This window comes from Buteo buteo, chromosome 15 (assembly GCF_964188355.1).
Source record: "Buteo buteo chromosome 15, bButBut1.hap1.1, whole genome shotgun sequence".
Classification (NCBI taxonomy): domain Eukaryota; kingdom Metazoa; phylum Chordata; class Aves; order Accipitriformes; family Accipitridae; genus Buteo; species Buteo buteo.
This window is the reverse complement of record NC_134185.1, coordinates 28,790,118-28,810,001: the sequence shown is the minus strand read 5'-3', so window position 1 is coordinate 28,810,001 and position 19,884 is coordinate 28,790,118. Positions and strand designations below refer to the sequence as shown.

At 38.0% G+C, this 19,884-nt stretch overlaps 1 protein-coding gene across 9 annotated transcripts in view; it reads left to right on the top strand.

Annotated features, from left to right (window-relative positions):
• The window catches only part of TRDN (triadin), a 239,720-nt gene that overhangs the window by 67,560 nt on the left and 152,276 nt on the right, over nucleotides 1–19,884 (top strand). For all 9 annotated transcript variants that reach the window (XM_075046871.1, XM_075046868.1, XM_075046869.1 and 6 more), the window contains 6 exons: nucleotides 1,311–1,361; nucleotides 8,255–8,314; nucleotides 10,998–11,057; nucleotides 12,433–12,492; nucleotides 15,044–15,103; nucleotides 16,478–16,672. In XM_075046871.1, the coding sequence (XP_074902972.1) occupies nucleotides 1,311–1,361; nucleotides 8,255–8,314; nucleotides 10,998–11,057; nucleotides 12,433–12,492; nucleotides 15,044–15,103; nucleotides 16,478–16,672 (486 nt within the window). The remainder of the gene's footprint in view (nucleotides 1–1,310; nucleotides 1,362–8,254; nucleotides 8,315–10,997; nucleotides 11,058–12,432; nucleotides 12,493–15,043; nucleotides 15,104–16,477; nucleotides 16,673–19,884) is intronic.

Sequence of the window (19,884 nt, the reverse complement as noted above, 5' to 3'; positions counted from 1 at the left end):
TCAGATGGCAAACACTGTCCAATAAAAACATTCTCCATTTAGTTTCAAGGACCTATGCAAAGATCAGAGTCTTGGGAAGGGAAAATACCATTTTCTACTGGATCTCTTTGGCAACATGCATCCTGTTACAACCTGAGCAAATAACTAAGGATATAAGTGGACGATTTTAGTTGTCTTCAATAGACATTAAAGTAGCTCCCTAGAGTGGAGATGTAATATGCATAACTTTTTCCCTGATGTATTAATTTTGTTATTTAGACCCTGCAGACCAAATCTAACCCTAAAATACAGGGAGGCATCTCCCATAGAGTCTAGTGAGATTTGCATGTGCTTTTGTCAAAGACAAATTTGATCCTGTATTTTATAACAGTTTCCTACTGCAGGAAATACCTGCATGATACCATAAACCTGGCACTCTGTATAGCGTTAATGACCTTATTGCATACCAGTAATAAACGGACTCTAAATTTCTACCACTGCATGCAAACAGTGCTAGGCAAGCTTGATTTAATTTTGGTTTGCTTTTTCTCAAATTCAGCATTTTGCATTTTCAATATTATCCTGGTTTTGGCACAGTAAAGACAGTAGGAAAAATCAGTTACAGAGGCATATAGCAGTAATTTAATATCAATATCACAGGTGAGGAATTCTGTTTGAAAGATATGGATAGCAAGGGCAGGTAAATAGTGCTCCTCTAACAAGGCAGTTCTCAGTGCTTTGGTATACAGCATGATTAAAATGAGTCATTCTCCAAGACAAGGATCCCTAACCCAGGAACTTTTATCTCTGTAATTTGTGTACAGCATTGGGTCTACCTTTTATTGTGTGTTGGAGCTACCAATTTAGCATGTGAGCTTTAAAAAATTTAGAAAATGTAGTAAAAAGAACATTATTTCCTTCCAAAGGTAATTTGGAAAACACTACATAGTAATCCTGGCGAACAACTCAGGACACATACAGAAAAATGTTTAGTAAAAGCATGTTATTTTCTGATTCATGACCAACGCATTACTGTATAGCTGTTACAGATCGGCAAAACCTATTCTTGACTTTAAAAGCAGCTATATTGCTCAATTAAAAACAGAGTAGTTATTACAGTCACTTAATGTTACTATTTTTGTCCATATGTATTGTCTGCATGTATATATAAAATTGAATTTTATTGTATATAATTCTGCATATGCAGGTGATAAAGCCATGGCTCTGCTATAATATTTGAAGCACTTATTTTTTACTGCAAGAATGCATCTGATATTTTTGTGTGTGAAAACGATTTTAATATTGATAACTCTACATTGCATTGTTTTCAGAAATTCATAAACAGAAACCGGAGAGACATGAAAAACGGCCACCACCAAAGGGTAACTTTTTTTTTTTAATGTGTTTACCTACATAAATGTATGTAATATACAGTGTATTTGTTAACTACATACGTTACCGCTGTTGTATCATAGAAGCATTCAAAGATAGTTGGCACAGACTGTAAATGATCAAAAATTCTTGTATACCTTAGCATTAACAAATAGGGTCATTTTAAGTTTGTGTGGCTATATTGTAAATGCACATTCATAATAAGATTCTCCTGCCCAAACTTATCCAGACATCTTTTTTGTAGCAAAGGTGCAAGAAAGTAGAGTGCTGATGAGCTTCCTCTGGTGCAAAAGGCATGAAGTGTGTTGGGCAAGGAAGAAAGCCAATTTATAGGCCAGTGGGTGCCATCCAAGTTAGGAAGTCGTAGTTAACAGTGAGCCAGGTGTGTATCAGAGATAAGAAAAACCTCCATTTTAAGAACCTACTCTTTTTCAGACTGTTTAATCTCCTCTAACTGGCACTTTCCAAAAATCCACAGAGGAACTGGTTTGGACTGGTTTTCAGAGGTCATGTAAATAAAGAAGTTTCCTGGGATATGTGCAGATTTTTTGCCTAAGAAAGCCTCTGTAAAGGTTAGGCCACATAAAATTTGATGAGCATCTCTCTGATGCACCAGTGCTGTGCTTAGTAATGGCAGGAGGAAGTAAGAAGGAAGCTTATTAAAAAATAGTGTGTATATACATACACCCTCCCTCACGCAATTATATTCACTTCTGCATATATTCTTTATATGCTTTTATAGTATTTTACACCTCTAGTGCTAGCTTTCCAGTTCTGTGCTAATCAGGGTCATCTGGAGTGCCTAGAACTGCTTCCCAACTACTTAATAAATCATGTTGTATGAAAATGAATTTTTTAGGGTATCGGTGGGCTAGCCAGGCAATAATGAACTCAGATCCATTAGCAAGGGATCCCAGTTAAGGTCTTTTCAAGCACAGCATTCTAAAAACACAAATGAAGTTGCAGCCTTGAACAAAACAGCCTCTTGTGTACCACTTCATCTATACAGAAGTGCATTGCTTTACATGGAAGAACATTAACGTTGCAGAAATGATTACTAAGAAGTTATAGGATGCCAGGAAAAAAGGATTCAGGTGTCATTAGTTAAGTCCCTTTATTCATATGCCTGATAAAGCAGTCTTTAATTATACAATCACTTCCTGAAGCACAGGACAAATAATTTTTTTCTATTTTTTGTTTTCATATTTAGTCCCAAAAATGCATCTTGTACATAGGAGGAACAATTACAAGAAAACATTCTGTCAGGCCTCAAGCTAGAGCATGATAAAGGTGTGAATCTTTAGGGAGTTTTACTGTTACCTTCTAAAGTTCCTCCAGGAAGTGTGTGTAAATATAATCTTTTGCTGTTTTTTAACAGGAAAAATCTAGAGGTAAAATGAATGTTTTTGACAGAAGCAAACACCTCAAACAAATTTCAGTCCTCCACCCAAAAATAGGGGGACACTGGGGTTTTAAAAATAATTTTATTTTTAAATAGTCAAATCCCCTGAATCCAAGTCCCAAGATTTGCAAGGGAGTTCCATTCCTCAGCCTCTTTTTGAAAAAATTCTACCACAGTACGAGGAACAGATATAATGAATGGAAATCCCAGATGGAAGTGGCTGAAATTATAAGCAAGATTCTTAGAGTATTAAGAGCCAGGCAAACTTGTGCCCTAAAATTTTGTTTTAATTAAATATTTTGATAAACTACTAGTAATAAAGTTCATTTCAATTATAGTACTTAGTCAATTTAATCCTGAAAAGAAGAAATACTCTGAGGAATGATTCAACAAAGCATTTGCTCATGCTTAAGAGCACTGAAATTCAATTATTTCATGATTACATGTACACATAAGCACAAATTCACTACAAAATAGGGTCTTTCCAATTTGGTATTTGATGTATTAGTGCTTTCACAAGGTTCCGAGGCACGCTGGACGGTATGAGCAGGAGCTCGACCCGTCGGTGGAGGTAAGGGGATAATTAATCTCAGCTCTCATCAGACACATCTAGATACTGCACCCAGTTCTGGGCCTCCCAGTTCAAGAAAGGCATCCAAAAACTGGGGAGAGTTCAGGGTGGGACCACTGCAACGGTCAGGGCTGGAGCGGTTGTCCTGAGGGGAAAGGCTGAGGGATGGGGCTGTCCCAGACTGTCCCAGACGTAGGTGTCGTAATTGTTATTACTATCAACAAATAAAAGAGAACTATGCAATACTTTGGCAACAGGGAAGAACAATGATAAAATATATTGAGATAAAACTATAAGTGTATAATTTCTGTCTAATGTAAGGTCCAATGATAATCCAAATGGACTGATCATTTCTGATTTTTATAGATAACTGATATTAGCAGTGAACTGAATCGTCCTGCATTTCTGGGAAATATCTCTTGTTACAAAAGGCACTGAGAAGGAATGGGAAAAGGTTGATCTACTGTGTGGCTTTTCCCAAATACGCTTCACTTACACGTTGCTGTTGGAGTGAGGGATGGAAGAAGACAATGGGATGATGAAATGCTACCTCTGACAGCCGTACATTTAATCACCGTGATTTTAGGACAGATACTTGTGTGCCTCTGAAATAACACTAGTCTCTCTGGTTTTTTGTAGAAAGTATCTCTGAATTCAGCCTGATTTGACAAATAGATTCCAGGCCCTACAAAACTATTTCATTTACTATGCGTAACACATATCTACCCCTCCTACTCCTCTTGACTTGTTAATAGGGCCGCACTGATAATGCAAATATTAAACATCACAGAATAAAGCTGTCTGTATTTGAGCATACAGATAAATTATGAGATAATAAAGACAGTTGTAATGTGGCCCTATAATTTAATTTGCTGTAGCTGGAAGTCAAGGTATTTCAGACATCTAAATAGAAAAATACAGCTGGACCATACAAATGCACAGTACACTACAAACCCACATAAATTGACAAAATTAGCAAGTTAAATGACGTATTTATGTTTGACACAGGGGCTATCTACCCTGATTTCTGGAGGTATAGCTACAGATACACCTGAGTTAACTTTAAATTAGGTAACACGGTGCAGATAGCAACGTAGCTGTAGTGGCTCAGGTAGAGCTGCCAAGTATTTATTTAGCCGTATGGGCTTACAGCAGCCTCGGGTAAAGCCAATGCTGTGGGCAGTTTGACTACCACCAGTAGCTGTCAAACCTAAGCCTCAGTTCAGACGGATGTAACGCTGTCTGACTGATTGTTTTGGACCTGGAAGCCTGTGCCCCTCTCCATATCAAGCCCTTTCCCCCCCTTTTTTTTTTTTTTGAGTGGTCCTTCAAGAAGAATTAAGTTATAGCTATCTCAGGTTACTTTACTTCTGAATAAAAGCATCTACACAGAGGTTTAACGCTCTCTGACTAATGCACTCTAAGTTCATTGTATTAGTTCATTTATCTTAACTTTCCTGAGTGTTGCCCTGTAGACAAGCACTTAGTCAGTTAGCTGGAGCAAGCAATCTCTGCTTCATGCTCACTGCACTCATCACCTAGCTTTATACTAAGCAGCAGACTTAAGACTTACTCAGCTGGAAACTATTTTTACTTCCCTTAGGTATGGAATTAGTGACTCCTTATTACATCTCTTCTTTTGGCACTTGCTTTTTTGGGGTGGTGAATGTCTCTGTCTCAAATGCTTTAATGAAGAAAAACTAAATCATCTCCCCCTTCACTATGTCTTCCACTTGATGCAAATCAAATATACTATTAGATGATTGAAATTTGGAAATACCTCTCACCTATGTGCTATGCTTCTTTTTAATTTTATGTGACGTAGATAGCAATAGTCTTATATGATTGAGTTTGGCATGCATTGTTAAATTACCTTAAAATTTTCCATTATAAGCTCCTATTTTATATTATTTATAAATTTAACACACTTCAGTCACTGAGGACGAAATTTTTCATGCTCATCTTTTTGCCTCAGGCTGAATTTTCATTCAAAGTCATATAAAAATGTTTCAGCAATTTCCAAAATCTAGGTTAGTGAAAATTAGGTTGGGGTGTTATATTTTTTCCAATGCTAATAGCAGTTCATTCTGAGCTTATGCTTTTTTGGTATTTGCAAGGAAGTCCAAGGAAATTTCTTTAAGTTTGGGAAAATTTTAGCTTGCACAATTGTCACAAAACTAGTTTTAGTTTTTCTTATTTTTTCTGGATGACTCCAGCATCCTATTAAAAAAGGAAGAGAGGTGATCTTTTAATTACAAAGTGTGTCATAAAGCAAATAAAATTGTTGAATTAAAGTTAAATGAGCAGGTTTAGTTCCAGCATTTTTCAGCTGAAGAGTACTGGACTTAGCAGCCTTAAAAACATTTTTATGTGCTTTGTCTTTGTTTTTTTATATGCAAAAGAAAATCTTATTAACTTTAATTTGTTTCACAGAAACATGGCAGTACGGCCAGCCTGGCTTATTTCTAAAACCTAACGCTTGCAACTAAGTGCTGCGGGCTTGAAAAAGGGCAGGTATTAAGCCCTTTACAAAGGAATATATAGCCAAGTGACTAAATCTGGAAAAGATCTGTAGACAGTGAAGTATTTTCTTGACAGAGCTTTTAGGACTATATAATGAGGCTGAACATGAAAACATTTCAGGGAGGGAAAAAACAGAGTTAAGATGCAAAAGAAAAATCATATTTAAGTTTGTCTGCTCAAAAGCTTCAGTGGACTTTGGTGGCCCTGCTGCCCTGTGACTGGAGAGTCAAAAATGGCCAGTCATCACAGCCCTGAAACATGAACCCTTTAATTTTTGGCAACACCTGCCCTTCCTGGATAAGGTTGTACCCAAAAGCCATAGCTCTGACGGTGTCCGTAAGAGGGAATGGTAAATGTTACAACCTGAGATTAGCAAGCTCTGAGGCTGTGGGGATATCAAGGCACAGGGCAGGGCTCTTGAACTAACCAGAGATCACCTTCAGCCTATTGCTGGGAAGAGAAAAATAGTTTAGACTTATGCCAGCCTGGTCTCTGCTTATCCACATTCTAGGCTCCCTGCCCAGATACTTCAAGTTACTTTTATTTCTCAAGAAGGAGCCAACTGATCCCTTCTCCATGTTTTTAGCTTGGGTCCACATGAATATTAATTTTTCCTTGCCTTTTAGCACTTTATACCATTTTGATGATGTGAAGGAACCTTAAATTAAATTTTTCTGTCCACTTCAAGGTCTGCCGACACTCAATTCAGTCAGTGTCATTCAAGGCTAGTTTTAGGTTTTTTTCCAAAGCATGAAATAGGGAAATGCTATGGAGAAACTAGAATAAATTAAAAACAAAAAACAAAAAACAAAAAAAAAACAAAACAAAAAAAACACAAACCGCAACAGTCTGCCTTACACAAGTAAGACGTTCTGTGGCTAAAAACAAGCTTTCTGACTGTTCTGCATAGTTCAACTATATATTTTGGCATAGGGACTACAAGGGCTTTTGTCTGATATGCAGAAGCTTATGTTTCACTGCCATTGACCATCACAGAGCTATTGTTTGCAAAACTGTGCTATTGCCCCATCCAATGCTGACAACCCGCTGGCTTGAAGTGTTTTGCACAGAGCTAGCACCTGCTAATACAACTGTAAGATGTAAAAGCATGCTACAGTTTCAGCAAAAATATTCAGTCTAAGTTCTGCACAGCACAGGGAGAGAGGAGACTGCTTTTCCTTGGTGTGCTACTAGATGTCCTAAAGCAATTGAATGAGTTACAGTCTGTAATTCACTCAGTAATACATTGCTGGTGCTGCTGCGTTCTTCGCAGCCTGGTTTTTTAGTGTAAATTGGCTGTCTGCATTCCGTAAAGGCTTTGAAAAATCTCCCTTCAATCTCCTTCCACTGTGCTGCTAATTGTTATCAACAATAATTTACCTGTTATGACTGGAAATGTATTTGGATAATGCAAACACGTGCAAGACATAACGAAACTGCTGAATGTTTGGAATGATTTTTCATAAAGACTTGGACCTATTTTTTAATGAGGAAATGTTTAACCAACAAAAGAATGCTTGCACCTCTGTGAAATGACATTTGCTGCAAAGCTGGTGAAATGAATGTACGCAAAACCATTACTGTGCTTGGGTATAAAGCTCACAGTTGTCTTCTAATCAGAGTTGTATTTTCTGTGGTTTACTCGTTGACAGAAACTTGAGTATTGGAAAGAAAGTCTTTTTTTCCCTGAAACTGCAAAACGCTAGTCTTTTAGTAGCAGAGGTTGACGAGAACCATTTTTGTCTGTCTAAATCATTAGGATGTGGAATACAATCCTGTCCAAAAACATGGTCAGAAAGTCAGGTGGGCAATAGAGTCCGTAAGGATTCGTGTTTGCTGCTTCTAGCAGGACGTGTCGTCAGTTGTGTTTTGAACAGCTGCTCTTCCTGAAGTTACGCTTTGATTAAAAGAGATGTTTTCTTGTTAATCCATCTCGTGGCTGAAGTAACAGCTAAAAATAAAAAAAAAAAAAAAACCAACCAGAGCATGGAAAGCAATATGGTAGTGATTTTTTGTTAAGAATAGAAAGCAATGCTGTCAAGGACTGAAAATAATTTCCTCTGTCAGAAAACTTAGAGTCAGGGTGCTTGTGTAATGGGACCAAAAGAGATCCCGCAGATTAGATTAAGCTTGCTGAATAATCACTTATTTTGCAAAAATATGCTTTATCATCTGCAGACTTATTCAAGGAAAAATATCTCTCTTGGATGTGGAATTAAATATTGACATTAAGAAGGTCTATATATCATCTAGTACCTGTGACTCAGAGCTAAAATCCATTATTTAAATTTACAAATATTTTTCCTCAATCACTTTGGTGAAATAGTATGTGTACATAATACCTCCAGATTACAGATTTATTGTGGATTTTTTTCTATTATTTCTAGTAATTCATAGAGACAAACCTGAAAAACAAGAAAAAATTGAGAGGAAGGAACCCCTAAAGGGTATGTATTTAGCATTTGGTGTTTGTCTTTTTACCAGTGGTTCAAAACAGTCTAATCTATTGACTTTTAGACCCAATTATGTTTAAGGATGGAGGAGGTGTTGTGAAAGCCAGCTGGAAGGAGAATGAGGATTTTAAAAGCACTTTGAATTCATCACTCTGCAGAAAGGCTAAAATTATATTCAGAGATTAATGAGTAAGTTTTTACTGTATTATTAACTTATGTAAAAGATGCCCAGAGCATAAATAGGTGCCTTTTTTATTCTTCTTGAATAAATCCAAGCATAATATTTGTCTTTGGGAATACTTCTGAACAAAATGTAATGAGTAAATTGTAACATACAGGGCATGGTCCCTGGAGGCATTCTGCTTCAGAGACCCGCCTTAGAAAAAAATTTCCCTAAACTCATTTCAGAGACGTTAGGGAGACGGTGATGGAGAAGGTGTTAGAGAGGATTTACTAATTTGCAGTTGGTGTATGCCAACAACAAATTACAGATCCATCTGTTGTAGGAGTCGGAATCAGTCTACTGCTTCCTCTCCACCCACAACTCATGAGTTAGTTCTGGGCTCCAAGAGCCACCATCTAGTTTGCCTCTTCTGAGGGATTTTTTGGCAAAACGGAATTTTGCTGGAACGTACCTACTTGTCAAAACTCTTTAAGCCTTCTGAGAACATGTCCTTTACAGAAAAATAAGATTAATGGTCTCAAGCTGGAGGAAGAAACCCATTCTGGAAGAGCAAATAGGCCAATGATCATAAATAAATCATGCAAAAAAGGGAAGACCCAATATCCAGCCACGGTTGATTTACTTCAGACCAAGAGCACAAGCCTCACAACCCAAGTGAACGTGCACCTTCCTGAAATCTGTGCTTGACTAGGCCTTTCTAATGGTCTCAGATTGGAGCTTTTCCTTTTTATATAAATAATTCAAAACACATTTGGTTAGCAAGACTGACTCTAGAGGTTAATGGCAGACAAGTAAGTTCAGGTTTCTGTCAGAATGAATATTTATTACTAGAAAATGGTGGTAACAAGAGAAATTTCTTCTAAGATCTGGAAAAATGCCAGAGCAAAGACTATAATGTCCCATATTAAAACATGAATATGTCATTAAGACTTGTCCTGTTATTTTGTGGAAAACTTGGGAAACTCTTCAATTTGATTTTATAGAAGAACAATATTTAATGTTTTAAAAAGTTTCTGAGAACAGGAAAAAATGATCCCAGCCAATCTCAGACAGCCAGTGAATAAGAATAAGAACTATTATACTGCCTTAACTTCTCATAACTCCTACTAATATTCTGTCTACCTAAAGGTATTTTATCTTAAATTGAATATATCACTTAGGGTTTTTTTGTGAACTATTGCTATAATTGCTACTAAAGCAATACTGCGTATAGAGTTTCTCTATATTCTCAGTACTAAGAAACATTACTTTCAGACTGGACATTATATTTTAAAACTATTACTATGGATACGTGTCTTTCTAAGGCCCATTTGATTGTAGTGTGACTGGGAGACTCCAAAGTTTCACTGCATCCCTGAATTCTAACTGTTTATTTTCTACTTTAAATACATTCCATTTTCAAGATTTAGATAACAGAGAGAGTAAATAACATCCTATTCTAATTTCTAATCAACTTCCATGATATAGTTTAGGAAAGTTATCTAATGACAGAGAGAATAATTAAAAGTGTCTCAGTCACTTAGAAGTCACTCAGTCAGCCATGTCAGGAACTTATTCTCATGTGTTTCATCACTATATTGCTAAAAGATGTGAGCACCTGAATATTTCCTACCCTTCTTTTGCTTCCAGTTAGATATGGAATTCACAGTACTGTAAAAGAACTTCCTTATTTTCTCACGTTTGACAAAGGGAGTTTTACTAAACTGGGATAAAATCTCCGCAGAAGTTAGAGTTAAAGCTAGCTTGCAGTTTCATGGCTGATTTTTCTGTAGTGTTCTAAAATTCACATGTTTATTTCCCATTGTCTGGAAAATTATTGTGTAAAATCCTAAGAAAAGTGAGTGGGAAATGTTATGGGAATGAGTGGATAGCATAATACGGTTTCCACTGTCATAATGGTAGTTTTTACACTGCACATACTGGGCATCTAATTATGGCTCTGAGATCATCATTGCCAGGGACGGATCTCAGCTAGTGTCCATTACTAGCTATCCGGATCCATTACGGGTTATCCATTTCAAGCCAGCTGGCAAGTGACAGATGTGTCATTTGTGCATGTGATGCTATTATGCTCCAGGATTGATTCCAGGTTTTTTACAAGCCTCTGCCTGACCAAGCGCGGGGTGGTCCAGGTGATGTCCTCTTTTTAGTGCAGGCAGCAGCACTTACTGCGAGCTCTGCCTCAGTCCCTGACAGTTTTCTGAAAAATCTCTCTTCAGGAATGGACAGACAATCGCAAGCGATGATGTTTCTGTAGTAAACAGCTGAGTCATGTTACTGTGGCTCGGATGGCAAGCAGTGATTTGTTTGCCAGAGTTGTCTGCTCGCACCCACGTAGTGTGATGGATGCTGTGCAGATGTGCACGGGATAGCTCGAGTAACACAGTTTGCCATTTTGTCTCCCAAAGCTTATCTTGGCAGAATTATTTTTGATTCTTGAGTTTTTCCACAGGTTTTTTTTTCATACATATGAACACATTTCTTCTTTCCTAGTGACACATAAAGACAAACTGGAAAGACAAGAAAAACCTGAAAAAAAGGAAAGGCATGCAGGTAATGATTTAATGTCAGCACTTATTTTACATTTTGAGGTACCCCAGGACCAATTGTCTACTCAATTTCCATTTATGTATCCCATTGATTGGAGAAAAATGTTGTGGAACTTTATGAATAGAAATCATAAGATCATATAAAGATTTGCAGACATACAGACTGAGTAGCATTTTGTATTCCTTCTGCATGTTTGTTGTTTCTTTTCTGAGGAAGGGAGATAATATATTTTATACTCTGGATTAGCATAATCTCCTAGTAATCTCTGAGTATTTCCAACACTCACAGTAAGTATGGTTCCTAAGACAATATGGTCATCCAGGAAAGACACCTGGCAACCTGTAAACAACAGTAATGAGGCAGGCCATGTGAAAAATAACATTTTAAATACAATACAGAATAGGGCAGGACTACTTCTTTAAGTAGTTACTTGCAATAGATAGGTATCTAGCACTGCTTTATCTTCCACAATTCTTACTTTCTTTGAAAGACCAACACATGGCTGGAGTGTACATAGCAATGCTCATGCATGCATTTTTGTGTTCTTAGTATAAACTCATATGCCAGAGTCAAATAGGCAGCTGAGTGTTTTCACACGACTGGTCCCTGTAGGGGACCTCAGGGGGTATGGACCCATATAAATACCAGTTCTGCACACCCCTGGACAACTTACGTCGTAAACATTAATCGCAAAAAATTAGCAAATAGGAGCCCACATAGGAGAATATTCCAGACTACCCACCCCTCAGTGACTATTGCACAACTCAGGTGTATTCTGAAACCTGAGCCAGAAATCCAGTCACTACAGTGTGCTTTATTTCAATTTGTAAAGTGGAAATTAAAAGCAAACAAAAAGCCCCAAAGAGCATTAGTTATAATGCCATTGCAATTAGATTTGTAATTAATTATAGTGTTTAATCATTCGTAGCTGGAAAAAATGTTAGTTATGTGGAGTTCAGAAAATCCTTCAGAAATGAACCAAAGTAATAAACAAGAAAGCTCCAAAATAACAATAAACAAAAATAAACCAATAAACAACAGTATAAACAAAACAAACAAAATGAACCCGTAAATAACACAAAGAAGCGTGACTCTTCTTGGCTAACTTCTTTCATGGGATTACAGTTGTGCCAGAAAGACCATTCCTGACCCAGCTGATGGCAGAGACGTCAGGGTTGGTAGATGAGTTTTTGAAAGTTTGGATCATGTGTTTTGGCATAAACAGCAGCAGCTGAATGAATCTGCATCTTTGCATGGACAGCCATGGTGCCTAGTTGTGTTTCTTGATCTTTTTTCTCCTTTTCCTCACTTAAAATGCAACTCTTCTCTTCTTTTTTTTTTTTTTTTAGTAACCATTAATGTTGTTATATATTTCTAGCTATTCACAAAGAGAAACCTGAAAAGCCAGAAAAGCATGAAAAGAAAGCACCTTCTAAAGGTAATGCGGATTACTATTGGATGTACAATTTTAGATTTTCAGTGCTTACACAGTTTGGGAGAGTGTGGAGATGAGTATTTAAAGTGTAAAGCTCTTCTAGTCCATGCTGTACATTTTTTGGGTGCTCTCAGTTTTGCTTGAGTGGGTCTTGATCAGCCCCTGAGTGAAGTCTTGCTCAGCATATATTTCTTGCTTAGTTCTCTTGTTTGGATGCACAGAGGTAATTATGAACCATTCTTGTGCAGCTAAAGAAATAAGCCTACGACTATTATATTTGCATTCCTTGATGTTTTTTCCTCCACAATGGGATTCAGTAATTTGCCTGCAAAGAAGGCTTTCTCTTGCGTATCAGTTTTCAATCTGGTGCAGACCTAATGCAAGAGTGTTTACTGTCTCTCAGTCTCGGTCTTCCATCACATCCAAAAATAGATTTTAATTTTCTTGCCTTTCTTTTTTTGCAATAACATTTTCATTTCAGTACGTGATTTGTACTGTCCTCCATGGCAGAAGTGGCTTTGGTTAAGATTTACATATCTACTAATTATCATATATATCCTGAAGCAATATCGTGCATGAGAGGTGATTTTCAGTATTCTTTTGACTGATAATTCCATCTTTAGCCATGATTTGGACAGGGGGATTTAAAAATCCAATCAGCTTGCCCTGTTATGCCGTTTTTTAAAGACTAACATTTATTATTGCTGGGCATTTGAATGTTTTTGCTCTGAGGTTTTTCTTTTTTTTTTTTTTTTTTAACATTCATTGCTTTTCAGAAGCCAGATATTTCTATAATGAAGTTAGGTTTCAGTCTTCTTACTCAGTTAAGTCTTGAAAAAAATACTATGCAGTGTATCTTCATTTCAGTCTGTTATGGCATTCAGATTAATCTCATGATGATGGGACACATGAATTAATTAGGTTTAATTTGAAACTGTTCAGACAATATAGATTCATATGTACAAATCAGTCTTTATCGGACTTGACCTTACTCTAAGGAGAAATGTAAAACAGAAAGTAGGAGTGAAGAAAGAGAAAAAGTGGAATGAAGACTTAAAGTCTTAAAAGACTTTGGAAAGTAGCCATTGTCCAGTCTCTCTTTTAAAGGGATATTTGGTCATTTTTTCTACTTCCAGTACGTAACTTGGGAGTGTAGGATTTTTTTAATAAAGTGAAATCACACTGAAGTAATCCAGAGAAAATAAATGCCCATAGTGTCTGCGTAGATTTGAAAAGCAAAAAACTTCCAAGAATCACTGAGATAGTCCTAATGAGCAGCCAGCCTGTTTACCCATTTATCTTCCGCTAGCTAACCAAATAATCACTTAGAGCTTTAATGTGTTTAATAGCAGCCATGACGCCAGTCACTGGCTGGAAAATTTTATGAAGGACTTGGCCACTTTGTAGCTAGGGAGATTCGTTGCTGTGGTGTGACATATAGCCATGCTACCCTCTCTCGACTAATTTCCATGCCGCGCCAGTCCTTATGGGTGCACTGGGAACTCCTTGCCCTCCCTCAGCACTTCCAACGGCGCATTTCTGCTGGCATTCTGCTGCTGAGCTATCCATCGCCGGGACCACCTCCCTTTTGTCTGGGGGCTGCTCTACGCTGGGTGAGGGGCCATTCCATCCACTTTTGCAGTCCCTAGGAAACGAGGGTGCTCAGGACCAGGCCAACTTCTGGGAACGGGCGTAAGGAAAATGGGGTGGCTACTGCCCCCCCAGTCGGCGAGTTTGCTCTACGCTCAATAAAAAGCCTTAGGGGAGTTCTTCAGCCCCTGTTAAAGGCTCCAGAAAGCGTCAGTGATATGAACGCTATTTAAACACGTCATCTAAGAAACAGCTATCTTAAGAAAAACAAGTCTAAAGATCAATCATGGCTCATACAGGCAGCAATTCCAGACTGGAATTCAGTTAGAGAGGATGTTGCTATTATGTAGTTATCACCTGAAAGAAGTGTAATTAACTCACAAAGCTGTTTTGTCCCGGCAATGTGTCTGGATGGTGACCAAGAGAGGAAAGATAGAAGTCGCCGCATAAAATGTTGACAGCCTTTCTGGGCTGTAGCAGCGGGTGTTTACATGGCGTAACCTGTGCAGGCACGAACTCGCTTGAGCTGGCCTCTGAAGTGAGCACCAGGCTCGTGCCTGTGTTTGTACGACAGTGAGCCAAGCTAAGAAAAACCCCTTTCTGTAAGAAAAATGTAGCCGCGTGGCCTCCAGTTGGCTGGAGCACAGGAAGATCAAGCCTGTGTCCGCTCAGAGCTTGAGCTGAGCAAGTTGGTGTCATCTGGAAAACGCGTTATCAATATTCCTTACCTAGCTTCAGATCTGTGTGGCTGCCTTGTCTTCTGGTTAGATCAGTCTCAGCAGGTATTTTGAAGATTTATACCCCAGTATGTAAACCTGAGAAAAAGAAGCAAGAAATTTGCAAACTAAATAAACAGGAATCCTGAAGAAATGTGAAACTTCCAGGGTTGTTGTTGTATTGTAGCAATATTTTCTCATTCTTTGTGAGTTTTTTTTCCCTAATATACAATTGTACTCATTTCTAGTAATTCAAAAAGACAAACCTGAAAGACATGAAAAAGCTGAAAAGAAACCTCCTCCCAAAGGTATTTATTTATTTATACTACATTTTTAACCAGAATTTACATTAAAATTCATAAACCCTATTTTACTGGAGCTGAGAATATAATGTGTATGAAAAATCAGCTACATGATACTATAATGAAATTAAAATATAATTTGAATTAAAATGTCTCTAGAACATCCAGGGGTTAGTTCTGTGCATGATCCCTTTTAAAACCTGTTGAAATTTCAAAGGTGAGTATTGAAGGTATGAACCACTGTTTCCCTGAAAAAGAAGTAGACCTATATGTAAGTGATCTGACATACACATTTTCACTATAACTAGTTAAGGAAATTCTTTCTTCACTAGGCAGCAATATTTGGTCATGCCATGGCTTTGTTTGGAAGTAGGAGTGCCCTTATATAAATATCTGTATAAATATCTGTTTAGAATAGGTAAAAATATTCAGTTTACATATTGATAAAATCGACCTAGTCAGCCCAGTGGCTTAATAGAGAGAGAAGTCTAGAGCCTTACAGAAGACATAGATTTTGTAGCATACAAGTTTTGCCTCAAGGATGGAGACAGCTAAAGCTATGAAGAAAGCAGGAGTGTGAACAACACACTAAACAGAGTAGTTTAATCCAAGTCAGTGGCATTTTAAACTACTGTTGGATTTTCCACCAAAGTGAACTAGAAACACGCATATTGTCAGCATCCATGTCACAGATGCGAAAAAGCTGCTGATACATACAAGCAGAAGGAATAACCCTGGTCTTGTCAACCTCTGTGTAGCTTCAGCCACTGGTATTTACAATTTAGTAATTCTCCTTGGAAACCTTCGCACTCTGCTGCAGGGTTTGTCATGAATTAGCCTGTCTCAGATGAGTCTTTCAGCCTGGGGAATTGGTGTAGGGGGAGACTCAAGAACTTGAGACTTCTTGGGCAGAGACCTCAAATCAGTGTGTAGGAGCGACTCTTACAAATAGCCACACTTTAAATCAACTACTTTTACAGCTTCCAACGGAGTTTAGCTCTGATCTCTACAGTCTAAAGTTACTCAGATTTAGCCTGGAAGTACCTTCCATATTTGTTTGCTTAATGACCATTTGTCTGCCTAGTTTATACCATAAGTTACCACATTGTCATTAGAAACATTTAATATTATTTGCCATAGCCTACTATATTTAGTATCAGTCACATACTTGGTACAGGACTGAAGACAAAACATGCTTGCATCTTATATTTCTGTCAAAGCCTGTCTGGTTTTGGGGGATTATAGTTTTCATCAGATCTGAACAAGGTGTTAATAATGAAGAAATACTCATTAGTAATAGCACAAGATAAAATAAATGGCATTGAGTATTATTTTGGGGGGAAAGAATGACACTGAAAGCTTTTTCTTTGTTACCTGCAGAGGAGAAGAAAGTAAAGAGCACTAAAGTGGAAGTAAAAGTTAAAAAGGAAGTGAAGGATGGAAAAGGAGAAGCAAAGACCGCTGAGAAGGTCAAGCAAGCAGAGACTAAAACAACAGAAGTTGGGCTAATAAAAGCCAAACCAAAAGTTAAGGAGGAGAAAGCTCTTCAGACTGTAACTAAATCGGAAAAGAAAGGTAAACAAAACCAGGAGGAAACAGATGAAGATCTTAAAAAGGTAGTAGGGAAGAAGCAGAGAGAATGGAGTTAAAGCTGGCAAGGACCAAAGTCCACCCATGAAAAATGAAAGTGCAGTACAAATAAATTCCAGATGAATCTCACACTGCTAGGAGGAGACTCTTGAGAATAAAATAAGTTTAATCTATATAACCAGACTATTTGTCATGGCTAAAGATTCATTTTAGTTTAAATCTTTCTTTACCAAGGACCAATTTCTCTCCAGATAGGCCTGAGTCTTCATGGATTTGCTCAGTAGCATCTTACGTAGCATATTGCTAGCAGAGTTATTTTGAAAAATACAGACTGTCCATTGACCTGTTGGGAAATCTGTTTTGTTTCTACATCTGTGTATGTCCTCCACAACAATAAGGAAAGTAGCAGCAGAGGAAAGGGAATCTTTTGTCTTACATCAGATTATAGGAGGTTGTCAGGGTTTGTATGACATAGTGATATACCTGCCTGATGTCATTTGATGTGAACAGCTTCCACATTTCTCCTAAAAAGGCAGGAAATGCCATTACCCTGATGAAAGGAAGCAATTAAGTAATAAAATAAGGAATCAACATGCCTCAACACCAAACGGAGATGTTAACTGTACGTTCCTCTTTGTCAGAGCCAGCCGGGGTTCTTCCACCCCCAAGCTGCACTGACTGGTTCCCTAATTTCCCCGTGTTTTCCATAGCGTTAGGTACAATTCTGGCTGACTGAAGGCAGCAGGACCTGGCCTTCTGTGCAAACTGCACGCTGCAGGCGCAGGATTATTCTGACGTTAATAGAGGTGGCTCAGCGTTGCGTGGCACACCTCTCTGATCCTTTCAGTTGATCGCCACAGATAAATCGTTACGCCTGAGCATCAAAGCAGCCATCCCTGCCTGGATGGGAAGATTGTCTCAGAATTTCATAACCATCAGCTCTGGACCCCGTAGGAGTTGCCTAAATTATACATTTCGAGAAATCTGAGAGATTTTGAGACATAGCCCCCTTTCTGCCCTGCATTGTGTGCTGAACTAGCATTTTTTAACATTTATTTGTATTCTAGTTAATTTTGGATTTGACTTGAAATATTGGAACCTTTGAGGCATAAAACCAAAGCAGCATCTTTCATGCTGATTGCTGTGACCGAGGGGAAAGTTCAGCAAATTGTTGAGCTCCTCTTGGGAGTTTTTGTTTGCTCTGACAGAGTTTCTGTGCACAGTAAGTTCCACTCCATACTGTTTAGGATAAGGCTCTCAAAAAGCAATGGTGTGCAGACGAGGCACTTTACTCCCTGACAGCAAATTATTTTAAGTAAGTAGGGGTCAAAGATTACAGAGAGCAATAGAGAGTGGTGGGGGAGGTTGTTTGGGGGGGTTTTGTGGTTGAATTTTCCTCCCTTTAACTGATAAATATTAGCAAAATGATCCATCTGAACATCAAACCTTAACAGACCGCTTTGTAAGGCTGCTTTAGAGAGTGACCGAGGTGACGGTGCACTGAACCATGGCAGGTGAAAGTGGGAATGAGCAGCTGGAGTGGAGGAAGGAAGGAGCCTCTTAAACTGCCCTTATCACCAGAGATAGCGTTGCACACGCTCAGTGCAAGCTGCCTTTTCTACTTCCATCCTTCCTTTTTTCCACTGGAAGCCGCTGCTGCCCAGCTGGATGCTTGCAGAAAATTTCAGTTCTATCTTTCAGTCCCACTGTGACCCAAGGTGAACATGGTTTTGAAGTCAATATGGTTTTGCCAAGATTTCCTGATCCCACAATTTTTTATTTTTCCTTGCTCAAGGGAGCTTTTCTGCCATTTTTTCTGCAACAATGTGAAAAATATGACAGTAGTCACAGAAGGGTTGTTATGATGTCCCTGCTGTTGCATCATTCCTTACTCAAATTCAAATTAGAAAAGATAGGTCATCTCCTAGGGTAACTCAGATGAGATCAATGACAGAAATATCTATGCCTGTTTTTATCAATAAGAATCTAGTCCCAAACTGACATAATTTTGTAGTACTCAGATTAATATCTGTGCCACTGTTACAGAGTTATAAGGTGAAAACTATAGTGTGAAATTTTCTTTTCAACAGGAAAGTTTAAATTAAAATGAATTTTTAGCCATGAAGAGACATTTGCAAAATCATATTCATTAAAATTCCTTAGGTTTCAATCTTTGCTGATTGGCAGAATTCCCATGAACTTCAATGGGATGTTACTGTGCACCTTATTATTTCATATACAGTAGAAATGCTATTTTTGTTATTCAGAGTTTAACATTCTGCCTTCAGTTTTTTATATAAATCCCAGTTTTCAGGGGTTGAGTTACTAAAGAACTCCTATGAGAAGATTAATACAAAATCTTTCTTCTCAGGTACAATCAAGATTAAAGCTTTTTTTTTAAAGTTTATTCAAGTTACATTTCCACAAACAAACAAACAAAACCCTAACCAACCAAACAAACAAAAAAACCAAAACCCAAGAACCAACCAAAAAAAACCCCCCACCCAAACACCCAGAGTCTATTTTAATCCTGGTCTATATCACTATGTTAAAAAAATGGATTATTTTAATATCAATGAAGTGGTGTAGCTGCTAAGCCCTCAGGCTATGTCTATATCATAACCTAAATAGAACCATCGTATGATTGTGCTCTGTCCTGTGATTGTCCATACAGCTTGTGTCCCCTGACGTAGTTTTGTCCCATGCCTTCTAGCAGTCTTCCATACAATGCCCCAAAACCATCCAGGGGCTCTTCCTAATTGGCAGCATGGAGGAAGGCAGCTTGTTTTGGCAAAAGAAGGGTAAGGAGAACTCAGCTTTGTGGCCAGGAGCTCTGCCCTCCCATTTGCTTTTTCTGGGCTAGAGACTTGGCATTGGTCCATTTTAATTATTAATACAGACTGACTCACTGAGGCCCGATTTGCAAGTGCCTTGAAGTCAGTGCAAACACTTTGCCAACTTCAGTGGCTTTACATGGGCTTAATGAGAGTACAGATTTGTACATACTTGTTTTCTGACACATTCGCTGCTACTTTTTTCAGAAAATTAGCACATAGATTTAGGGCAGATATTGCAGCCAAATTCTTCAGGTTCCTTAAGGATGGAATCCAAAGCTGGAGCCAGCCAGAATGATAAATTTGAATTCCTAAATATGAAAGTAGAAACTATTATGAATAGTCATTAGAGGTTTTAAAAGC